The sequence below is a fragment of the Pungitius pungitius genome, chromosome 5, assembly GCF_949316345.1.
Source record: "Pungitius pungitius chromosome 5, fPunPun2.1, whole genome shotgun sequence".
NCBI classification, from domain to species: Eukaryota; Metazoa; Chordata; class Actinopteri; order Perciformes; family Gasterosteidae; genus Pungitius; species Pungitius pungitius.
In genome coordinates, this window is record NC_084904.1 from 8,681,766 (window position 1) to 8,694,240 (window position 12,475).

The following is a 12,475-nucleotide window of genomic DNA, read 5'->3' on the forward strand; positions in this document are numbered from 1 at the left end:
AATACATGTTAAATATTTAAGTGCAAAGTAACTGCGTGTTTGATACCCTTTTTTGCATTGAATCATTGGGACGTTTGCTCTAAACTGATTGGCTGGCCCTACCAACAAAAAAAATCCACCAGCTGCCACTGCTGAGATCAGAGTCCACAGGGCATTCCAGTCCCTCCTCAGCATGTGGAGGTTAGTTCATGTTTCACTGACAGTCTGTGGCGTATCTTTGAGTCACGCTCACAGTTTATTTTGTCTGTTTGGGAGAATATTGCAGTGCAAGAGGATGAAAGACTCCGCTCATGACAGCTTAAATATGTGGTTGAATCCAATAAAACGAGCGTTTGGAGCGCCCTCTAGTGTGCACAGAGCAGCAACTAACCATCCACTGTGGAGGTACAGAGATGAAAAACAAGCGCTCTCTCTGCACAGAAAGTAGGGCAGCTGCTGATGTTGAGGACACTACAAAAAGCATCTTTAAGGACTCTTCTTTCTGGCTTTCAGCTTTCACTGTCCTTCATCACGTGGATCATGTTATTTATCCTCCTGTCATATTGTTTCAACACCAGTCTCACATTCCTCAAGGCTGTCACATGGACGTATGTGTCCAGTTATGGATGCTTAATATCAGTTATGGATTAGTCTGGAAGCTTTTTAACCCTCACAAGTCAACCACAAATCAGTCCTCACCCAGTTACAAAACGCTGTGTTACAAATGTCACATAATATAGAAATGCACGTTTTCCTGCAGCTTTGAGTCATGTTGGACACTGTCCTTGGTCCTGTGTGGTCCTCCAGTGTCCACTGATTGACAGGTTCTCGTCCTGGTGTTTTACAGGTTCCCTCCATCATTTATAGAGACAGGAAGCTAGACTTTCAGAATAAAGTGAAACAGCAATTGAAATGAAAATGAAGAGTTTTCTGCATTTTGTTGCTTCTTCACAATTTCTGTGTCTCTTGGCCATAGTCCATCCAAAGACTATCTATTGTCTACTGTCTATTGTATGACCCCATACATCACACCCGGACTACTCTCTTTTTTAGTGAAAGTGGACTCTATATTCACAATATGTCCCCCTCAAGACAGTGTCGCTTATAGTTCCTGCTACTTTATACCTCTACTACAATCCAAATGAATATGTTGTACTTCTTACTCCACTGTATTTAATAGTTATTCAATTCATAATACAAATTACTTTGACTTCTTTCTGTAGGCACTACTTCTACATGTAGTATTTCTGCACTGTAGTATTACTACTTAAATGATGTCAGCTTGTTCCACTACTCTCCTCTTGAGTGATCATGCAGAGTGTTGCTTTCACTGGACTAAAAGGAAACAGTAAGCAGCTACTACTCTTTGTATCTTCGACGAATGAAATATTTGTCTTTCCCAGATACCATATCAAGGTGTACAAACGCTTAATAAACACTGACACCATATCAAGGTGTACAAACACAAAAACTAACCAAATTCCATCTGGCAAATAGCGCCCCAGGAAATAGAGGTCTTAAGTTACTGTTTTGAATATTTTTAAGGCACACAGATTTTATCAAAATAAGGGAGTTGTGGTTTTGAAAGAATCAATAAAATTAAGAAATGATTCCCAATCCAAGATAATTCTAGCTATTCATCTGTCAGTAGAATGAATAAATTCAGACATTTGAATATACTTATACGTATAACCATTAACATTTATTTAGCATCCTATAGATATAACAAACTAAACATTTGATGACTGCATGACAACAAACCCAGAGTAAATCTTTACAGGCCTTTTGACGAAGAGGTGGACCGGTAATACACAGCTGTAGCTTCTTGACCATCACCAACTTGTGTGACTGGATGGACATGAGAGATGCTCCGGGGTCCATGGGGAAAACATTTATGAGGCTCACCAATAGAAGGGGATGGTGGAACACTGCATAGTCCCATCAAATGACTAAAACACAAATTATATGTAATTATTCAAATGAGAGCAGACATTAAGGCTCTTCTTAATAAAACCCTCATCTGAGCTCCTTCACCACAGCTCCCTGGAAGATGGCGGGGCTTTTGTTTCTAAAGGGCAGGCCGGAAGTGGTTTTATTCTTCCAGTTAGCTTAACACCGGGCAGTCTGGACGTCCCCTCCGGTTTCCTGATCCAACCCGGACTCCTGCACTAAACCGGAGGATGACAGACGGGAACCAATCGGTCCCGTTACGATTTCGACAAAGCGAGTAAGCTCAGCGTCTAAATCCTCGTCATCCGCCGAACCTGCTCGTCCCAGCAGCACAACAACAGGCTCGGACGGGATGCTCGGGACCGGGACAGAATCCCCGGTTATTTACCTTCAGCTACAGGCCACCGCCGGTACCGGCATGCTAATCTGCTCCGTTGAGTGACACAACGGGACCGAAGCAAAATGGGATTCCTGCACCAGCTCCACCTCCTGCTGTGGAAGAACATCTCTCTGAAGAGGAGGGGACCGGTAAGACACCCCGTCGGTTGACACGTGCCGGTCTCTGAGGGGACAGACCCGTCGTGCCAGGCTGCGGTATTGAGGGAAGCGCCATCTGTCTCCGTCTGAACCGATGATGATGATGATGATGATGATGATGTCGCTGAATTATGGTCATGGTGGTGGTGATGATGATGATGATGATGATGGTGATAGGCAGCAGGTGCTGGTAGGAAGCAGCAGGTGTTGTGGTCTAACAGGTGGTTGTTTGGGGCAGCAGCAGCTGTGTGCTCACAGGCCTTCACTGGGTGGGCTGCCATGAGCTCGTCAAGGGTCCAGTTTGTCACGTGTCACCAGATGCACAACATGTCAACTGTCGTGATCACAGGATGGCCAGAAAGGATCATTTGGGAAATAATTTGTAATAACCTGAAGACATGCATGACAAGTTATCACTGTTGACTACAGCGCACTGAGCATCACCTGCATCACCTGCATTTGCATATCTCATAGGCTAATATTTGTGGGAATAGGAACGTTATAGAACTTTTTGTTGGTGACCCTTTAGTTTGACTTGAGAATTGAGGTTATTATCTGTAACCGTTGAATAGGTTTAGAATAAATGCTCACAATGAGCCTTTTCCTTGGGTAGTTTGGCTCTTCCATGAAGTCAGATAAGTGCAATTCAACCATAAGGATACAAACGCAGAAGAACAAGAAACAACAAAGTGCAGTTTCATTTACAACCTGCTTTAACACTACATGTCATCATTCACCTATTCATACACTGATGACAGGAGCTACCACACACAGACACACCTGCCCATCAGTAACTAACATTCACACACTGTAGTCACAGCTACAGGAGCAATGTGTCTTGCACACACACATTGAGATGCAGGTTAGCCAGGCCTGGGATCAGACCACCAACCCTCTGATTGGAGGATGGCCGTGCTCCCCACTCACCCACAGTCGCTCCAGAGCAGAGCAGGGGACCAGGAGATGATCCAGACAAGGAGACAGGGAGGTCAATACTTCAAATGACCTTAAAATACTCACACAACCTAGAACACGCTGTGTACCGCTGAAGGTGGATGAGAAACAGGGCTGGATATGCTGTGGAGTGATGAAATGATGGAGAGTAGCTCGGTGGACACATCCACACACACAAGCAGACACAGAGACACACAGAGCACACAAGGGAACCCAACACATGGCAGGTGGCTTCCCTTAAGCTGAACCATCTTGACTCAAGGTACTTAACCTTACTTACTTACAGATATTTCAAATACTGAACTACCTATAGGTTTATGTCTTTGATCAGGGAAGTAGTGGCTGTTCACTAAACGCTCTTTGGAATCAGGATGGATGGTTGAGTGCACGTAGCCTCGGACTCGTCAACGGTGGTTTGTTTTAACCATGACCAAAATATTTCGCTAACTGCAACAAAATGATTCCAGGTGACTACACTTTGTGTTTCACATCCCTGCATTAAACACGAAGCTCCCCTGCTTCACTGAAAAACACACCCCCCAAACTGGAAACTACTCTTATGCCATCAACGTAAAGGATTCTGTTCATCAAGCGCAATACCCAGCCCTGGTTTATATAAATCCTAGAACCTATGCACACAGCCTGTGAATCTTTATCACTCTTACACAACAACATCACCTTTAAATCGACAGTCAGTATTGAGGAATAATCACTGTCCAGATGTTTGTTCTCATCCAACGTGATGACCCTCACAAGCATGCTGTCTGATTGATGCCTTCAGTCATGTCTTTCTCTGGCAGTCAGAGCCCCCAGTGGCTGACAGCGGTTTATTTTAGTGATGTCTGTGCTGTTTTCCAAAGCTGAAGCTGAATCTGTCCTCAGACAGCCTGGTTTTTATCCCCCACAGATGCCTTTGCTAGTGTCCCGGTGGAGGGGTTGGCTGCTGGCGGGCCGCAGCTATTTTTAGCTCATCTACCTTCAGACATCAAACTCTGAGGAGGCAAGAGAGATGCATTAGGACCCTCCGTCATACGAATAGTAACAGCTGCGTCATTTCTGTTTATACATTTAGAATCACGCTGCCCCCGTTTGGCCTCATTACAGCCTTCCACAGGATGGATGATTGGAGCAGAACAGGGAAGTCAGCACTTAGCTGAGATGGCATAAATCCCACGTGTTGGTCCGTACTGGCAGATTCTTGCCCAAATAAGAGCATCCATTTACCGCTTTTATGTATTCTTTAAATATATCATGTAGGATTTCTTTGAATTGAAGGTTAACGCACTGTACACAATTGCAACGATTTGCAATTGTGACACGGATGAAACTACCAATTCTCTGATTAAAGTTGTCTTGTTTTTCTTTCATGACATTATATCATTAAACAATGATTTACCAGAAAATACTTGAAGTTATCTATTTGGTCAAGGACGTCAGTTAATGATTAAGGTTTTTACCTACAATGAAATATTGAATATAATCCACTGTCATTTGACACTTTATTTGATGCATTTCTTTGACTTGTTGTACTATTCAGAAATTGACATCACCTCTCAAGCCTGCTCACACTTTGAAGCAAAGACACTAAATGTTGGTGCTCTTTGTTCCAAAAAGAAGATGTCATTCGTTACTTGTGCACATCCGTTAAATGCATTTTATAATTCTACTGCTGCCGTCATGAAGAGGAACTAGTGGGACAGACAGCAATCCTGAGAGATGTGTGCTGATCACACGTGTGGGCAGAGCAGAGACAGTTTAAGGGGATCGCAGAGCAAACGCTCCGCCACTGGAGTGCATACGTCCCGACGTCAGCGAACCGCCGGTCGGACCGCCAGCGCCACCCCCCCACCCCCCCCGTCAGCGACGCCACCCCCCCCACCCCCCCGTCAGCCGTTCGCGCCGATCGTCAGTGGCCCGCGTTCGGTCGAAGTCGGCAGTATCTGGCCCGAACCGGAGATGGGTTACAATCATTTATTAAAGGCTCATTTTGTAGAACTTAGTCAACCATAGAATATCACTGATTTTTTTGTTTAATTTGTCCATGTTGTTGAGCTCTACCTGGTATCTATGGAGATTGCAGAGAGCAGGCACTAGTATATAAATGAGGTAAGAAAGCAAAGATGCACCACAGCAGAGTTAGAAACCATTGGCAAAGGAGAATAGAGAAAGGGAGGGGATGAAAGAGAGAGAGCGTTGGGAGAGAGAGGCGATGAAGGATGATGCTGCTGCTGACAGATTAGAGAGAGTGCAAATCTGTAGCAGAAGGTTAACGGACAGTTAAATTAATTATAAATACAATCTGTGAAGTCTAATAGACTACCAGCTGGTTCTCTTAGACTTGGGGCTGGAGAGAATAGAGGTTATCTCTAAATCCTGTGAGGTATCTGTGCTGCAGCTCTTTCTCTGGAGGGCCCTTTGAAGCAGTGTTTAACCTTCTTTCATTATAGCTTTTATTCTCTGATAAGTAAATCTAGGAAAATTGGTTTCTGTGACGCTCAATGTCATACTTCTATGAACTACACTGCAGACTGGATTCTCTGATAGACATCACAGGTGCAATGTGCATCGGTACCTTAGGAACAATGTTGGGGCTTTGTCTGGTTAATAGCTAGTGTAACTAAATCATATAATTATTAATTAGCAATAATACAATTCAGAAAATAAATGAATAACAGGCCACCACCCTCAAAAGGGACTTATAACCAAACTATAAACCAAGTCTCATAATTGATGGTCACTCATTAATAGCAAGTAATTAAAGGTTTCATTTCCAACACTGGACTCTATTTCTAGCCACCAACACAGCGCTTATGTCACCGAAAGCTGCCCCTTAAAGTATAACAGGGTTTATTAACTTCCAACAATACTTGCAACTATCAGATCAATACAAAATGTCCTAACATCTAAACAACAAATATAAAACATGTATTGTGCGATGTAGAGGGGGAGGAGTTTGTGAGTATATGGTGGTGTGGGGGGGTCTGTGACATAAGGAGGGGAAGCTGGAAGCTAAGCTATCAACCACATGGCAGGCCAGGTGTGGCTGCAAGCTGGCACAGGTGTTGTTAGGAGGCTGTGTTTGTTCACTACGTGTGTTCCTAGTGTAGTTAGAATGTAGCCTGTAGGTAAATCTATGTGTGGGGGGGGACATGTGAACAAAAGAAAGAAGGAAGGACTCAAAGCAAAGCAGATCTAAGCCGCCACAGGGAGACATGATAGCACACAGTCACGATATTAGAGATAGAGAACTGAATTCCGCTGCTCTGAACAGGATCAGGTTTCAAATTTGTGGGGATGGATCTAGTAAACCAACAGACAGCGTTTACCAGGTTCTGGGCCCACTTGCCAAATATATGTTATACCACAAAATCATATACACAATCGCTCATTAAATAATTCAGTAAACCAACACATAAACAACACTAATCTAACTTCTTCCCAGACATAGCCTTATGGTGTATTCACACCAAACACATCGCACATTTTTTGCATTGCCTCAAACGTCTTAAATATGCCGCATATGGTCAATTACCATGCATTGCGTCATAGACACAACGGAAAGGGGGCATGGCTTATCAACCTGTAAATAGTTCAACTTTCCCTAATCTTTTTCCCTAAGCATCAACCATAGAAGAAATAACGACTATGTTGTGGCACTACTCACGTCGGATCCCCAAACGACCACGAAATGGCATCCGTAAGGCGGAGGCAGCTTGGTGAATGTCACCGACTTCTACATGAACTGCTTCTGGAAGACTGCTGCTCCCAGCTGTTTGCTCGGAGCTTGTTCTCTCCGATCGCCTTTACATCATACTGAGAACCAAGATTTCACCCAGCGTGAACTGAGAGAATGCTGTGCTCTAAATTCTCATGAAAACCTGGCTTCAGGCCAACTGAAGCTGCATATGTATATCATTTATGGCTGTTCACATCCTCCGCGGACTCCGCTATCGTTCTGGGGCTGCTGCATGACGTCATTAGTAAACACAAGACTGGACATCCGAATGCTGTGATTGCTGCTGCCGGAGATGTCAACCACCGTGACATTAAGAGTGTCCTCCCCATCAACTTTCCAACAAGGGACAATAACACTCTGGACCATGTTTACAGCTAGTGGCGGGAATTCGACCACATCTCAGTGTTCCTCACTCAGTGTACCCCGGGTACAGAAAACGCCTCGAACAGGCACCACCAGTAAATAGAACTGTTGAAGTGTGGAATGATGAAACTGAACTGGTGCTTCAGGACTGCTTTGGGAGTACAGACTGTGGTACGTTGAGAGCTGCTTCTTTGAGGAAGACTCTACAGTGGACCTAGAGGAATATGCATCCAGTTTAATGGGCTACATCAGCACATGTGTCAAGAACATAGTGCACACCAAGCGCTACAGGATTTACCCAAAGCAAAAGCCCTGGATTAACTGTAATGTGCCCATTCCACTGCATTTTTCTCAGGCAACGCTGAGAATTATAAGAAGGCCAGATATGACCTGAGCGATCCATCAGAGGAGCCAAAAGACAAAACAGACAGAAGCTGCAGGGATTCTACTCCACTGCAGATTCCTGACGCATGTGCCAAGGCCTGCAACACATTACAGGATACCAACAGGGGAGCAGGGGGCTTGCAACCACGCTATGCCCGCTTTGAGGCCCTCACCAAAACACAGGAAGGGTTCTTGACCACAGAATGCACACAGGACTCACAACTCATTGTGACAACAGTAGAACCGCGTGTGGTTCTAAGAACAAACCCATGAAAGGCATCTGGCCCAGACAACATCTCCAAGCGTGCCGTCAGGGCCTGCTCATCATCTTTACAACCTGTCACTAGCACTAGCTCATGTGCCCACCTGCTTTGTGCCCCTCCCAAAGAAAAACACTGTGACCTGCCTGAATGACTATTGTCCCGTTGCACCCACCCAATAGTGATGAAGTGTTTAGAGAGGATGGCCGTGACACACATCAAGAAGATGATCCCAGACACGGTAGACACGTTGCAATTTGCGTATCGACAGAACTGGTCCACTGACAATGCAGTGAACGTCATCCACACAACCCTCATGCACTTAGAGGGCAAGGACACCTATGCAAGACACATCTTCAGCTTTCAATATAATCATCCAACACAAACTCTCAGTAAAACTCCTCACTCTGGGTCTGGCACCTGTCGTCTGCAACTGGATGCTGAACTTCCTGTCAGGTAGACCCCAATGTGTTGTTGTTTTGAATATTCATAAAAAATTGAATCACAACAAAGATTGGTGAGTGGGGTAAAAAAAAGATTACTGTCAAAAATCTCAATCCCTCAATAAAACTGTTAGAAACAAGAAACACTGGACATAAGCTGTGCGTAGCTTCACTTTAAAATAAGATGTAGTCAAAAACATAACAACTGAAAGAACTCAACATCTTTTTATCTCAAGGTAAGTAAGGATGTGATTGGACTTAAAATAACTGGATTAGCTGTGACCCTGAGATTCTTTTTGCTGACGTCGGCTCTGCTTCAAAGGCTATCCACACAGCGAAAGGCACTATTGGGTCCAGCCCACTTGGGGAGTGCACTGCGGGCAGAAAGCTGCCACTTTGTGTCTGTAAGCTTGTGATGGCGGACCGGCAGCAGCAAATTCACACAGCTATGAATTATTGAGAGCTCCTTCTTTCCTTCCTCCTGGGAATTACACCACGGAAACAGTCTTAGATTAAGAAACAGATGAGACAAAGAAAAACAATTCTGGTATCAAAGGTTCAGTGGAACAGAGGACAGGAGAGGGCAACTTGTGTTGCTTGTGTTAAGATATTAATTAGAAGTTAACAGGAAGTATGAATTTCTCCTAAATGAGAAAGTGTCAAGATAACTTTATCAGAAAGGTACATGTAGTAGAAGTCTTTAATAATTGCTTTTTTAATATATTTAGAAAGGTTTTACTCCACACCGGTGTAAAATTATTGAACAGGACATTTATTAGATGCTTGCAAGTATGGAGCAGAGTTGAAACACACCCAAGTCATGCTTCAGGGCTACTCAAAGCCTTCCTTCTACAGCTATATAGTCTAAGGTGACAAATGTGTGACCCCCATCCTGCCGGGAAGGGGCATTGGATCAGCTCCCACTGGTCACCTGCACATCAAAGAAAGAAACATTGACATTGATGATTAAAGGAGATGAAGAGAAACTTTTGTTTACACCAAGGCAATACAAGATATAAATGTAATTGTTTCTGGAGCAATAGTGATCTTAAAATAATAGGATAAATAATATCTCAAGTTATGCATTCCTCCTGTCTTCCCGTCTCCTGCTCCCCTGTCCTCTGTCATTCAATCCTCCTTTCTTCTGTCCTCCGTCATTTGTCATTCTGTCAATCACTCATCCCGTCCTCCTGTCCTCTGTCGGGATGGTCTGGAGGGCTACTTTGTCAGCCAGCAGAGAGGTTAAAAAGCTTGTTAAGATGCGTGGTCCGCTGAGCTCAACAATTTCAGGACCAGTGCAGTTCCGAGTGCCCGGTTTGTTTTAGCATTGTTGACTTGAGTGATTGATCAGCAGTGAAATGAATTGGCGGTCTGAAACACTGTTTGGTTGTAAGGGCAAAATCCGTGTGATGTTCATATGAATAGACCTTTCCGAGGTGTGATGCTGATGCTGAGGAGGGGGAACAAACGTTGACGAGCAGCTGAAGAGCAGCCAAACACAAAGCACATCCTTCACACACACACACACACACATACTCTGAGCTGGTGGACCTACCGAGAATATCACCTGAATCAGCATCTCGTGGTTGACCTAGACAGCCATGTGGGGATATCAAATTGTGCCGACAGAGAGCCGGTCATTTAGCAAGCATACCAGGATGGATGTGCTTATTTATCTTCTCTGCTGGGATAAAGAGCTCATAACTGGAATTACCAAATAGATTTAAATTATGATCATTGATAGTTAAGACTGCAACTGGATGTAGATGAGAGAAAGAGGCCTGTAATGCCTCAAGCATGGGCCGAGGAGCATACAGGTTAACCATAGAAACCATATAATCCTCTACCAATAAAGACTGCACGTCACTGACACAGACTACATGCTTACTTAACACCTCCCAGTAGGTCGGTGAATTTAATATTTGAGCTTTAATTAATACAAAAATCCCAGCGTGCTCTGCTACTTTAATTCACCCATCCATTCATCTTCGAACCACTTATCCTGTACTCAGGGTCGCAGGGGGGCTGGAGTCTTTCACAGCCAACTTTGGGTGAGAGACGGGGTACATCCTGGATCAGTCGCGAGCCAATAGCAGGGCAAGAATCCAACAACCATTCACACTCACATCCATCTACCTACGGGCAATTTAGTTCCCAATCAACCTAATCCCCAGAGCATGTCTTTGGACTGTCGGAGGAAGCCCGAGAACCAGAAAGAACCCACGCAGACACAGGGAGAACATGCAGACTCCACACAGAAAGACCACTGGGTGGAGTTGAACCCAGGACCTTAGCGAGGCGACAGTGCTAACCACAACACCACCGTGTCACCCTCACTTCAATTCAATTCATTTTGTGTCCTTCATACTGATCAGCTATGATTCCCTGTCCTCTCACAAGTTTCTCATTTAATGTTGAAGGAACTAGCTACTTTAGCCCCAATAACTTGACACCTCTGGTATTATCCAAGTAGATTTAACTTTGCTGTGTCAAATGCTACAATCACTACACATGTTTAGTTGACATCACTTGGTATGAATGATAACATTTACTTCTCATTATGAAGATACATAATTACATAATTTAACACCAAGTAACCCATTAAGAAAATATGAAATTTTAAAGTAAAATTATTCACTTAATAACTTCTTTTAGACTTACACAATGCACAGAGCTGCATTAAGATGCACTTTTGCACTTCTGCCAAGTGAATGTGCAGTGAACGAGTGTCCTGCAGAGTGTGTGGGTGAATGTGCATTGAAGGAGTGTCCTGCAGAGTGTGTGGGTGAATGTGCAGTGAAGGCGTGTCCTGCAGTGTGTGAGTGAATGTGCATTGAAGGAGTGTCCTGCAGAGTGTGTGGGTGAATGTGCAGTGAAGGCGTGTCCTGCAGTGTGTGAGTGAATGTGCATTGAAGGAGTGTCCTGCAGAGTGTGTGGGTGAATGTGCAGTGAAGTAATGTCCTGCAGAGTGTGTCGGTGAATGTGCAGTGAAGGAATGTCCTGCAGAGTGTGTGGGTGAATGTTCAGTGACGGAGTGTCCCGCATAGTGTGTGGGTGAATGTGCAGTGAAGGCGTGTCCTGCAGAGTGTGTGGGTGAATGTGCAGTGAACGAGCGTCCTGCAGAGTGTGTGGGTGAATGTGCATTGAAGGAGTGTCCTGCAGAGTGTGTGGGTGAATGTGCAGTGAAGGCGTGTCCTGCAGTGTGTGAGTGAATGTGCATTGAAGGAGTGTCCTGCAGAGTGTGTGGGTGAATGTGCAGTGAAGGCGTGTCCTGCAGTGTGTGAGTGAATGTGCATTGAAGGAGTGTCCTGCAGAGTGTGTGGGTGAATGTGCAGTGAAGTAATGTCCTGCAGAGTGTGTCGGTGAATGTGCAGTGAAGGAATGTCCTGCAGAGTGTGTGGGTGAATGTTCAGTGACGGAGTGTCCCGCATAGTGTGTGGGTGAATGTGCAGTGAAGGCGTGTCCTGCAGAGTGTGTGGGTGAATGTGCAGTGAACGAGCGTCCTGCAGAGTGTGTGAGTGAATGTGCATTGAAGGAGTGTCCTGCAGAGTGTGTGGGTGAATGTGCAGTGAAGGAGTGTCCTGCAGAGTTTGTGGGTGAATGTGCAGTGAACGAGTGTGCTATTCATCAGCTTGTGTAATATCAATTCATGCTGCTAAAGGCCTCAACCTGATACTCTGAACTAACCTGCTATTGATATTAAGTCATGAAACTAGAATGAAAAACTAGTATCATTACAGGTATTTGTACATCAAAACCAACGTGTGTGATTGAACTAGCATTTTGTTTTCTGTCAATGTGACATCCTGATGGGGCTTTTATCAACTCGTCCTTTCCTCACACATCTGTCAAGCACTCCTAACCCATGC

At 44.5% G+C, this 12,475-nt stretch overlaps 1 protein-coding gene across 1 annotated transcript in view; it reads left to right on the plus strand.

Annotated features, from left to right (window-relative positions):
• The first annotated feature begins 2,071 nt into the window (after window positions 1–2,071).
• The window catches only part of abca2 (ATP-binding cassette, sub-family A (ABC1), member 2), a 58,695-nt gene continuing 48,291 nt past the window's right edge, over window positions 2,072–12,475 (plus strand). The window contains exon 1 of the mRNA XM_037481869.2: window positions 2,072–2,457. Coding sequence (XP_037337766.2) covers window positions 2,392–2,457 — 66 coding nt within the window. The 5' untranslated portion in view covers window positions 2,072–2,391. The remainder of the gene's footprint in view (window positions 2,458–12,475) is intronic.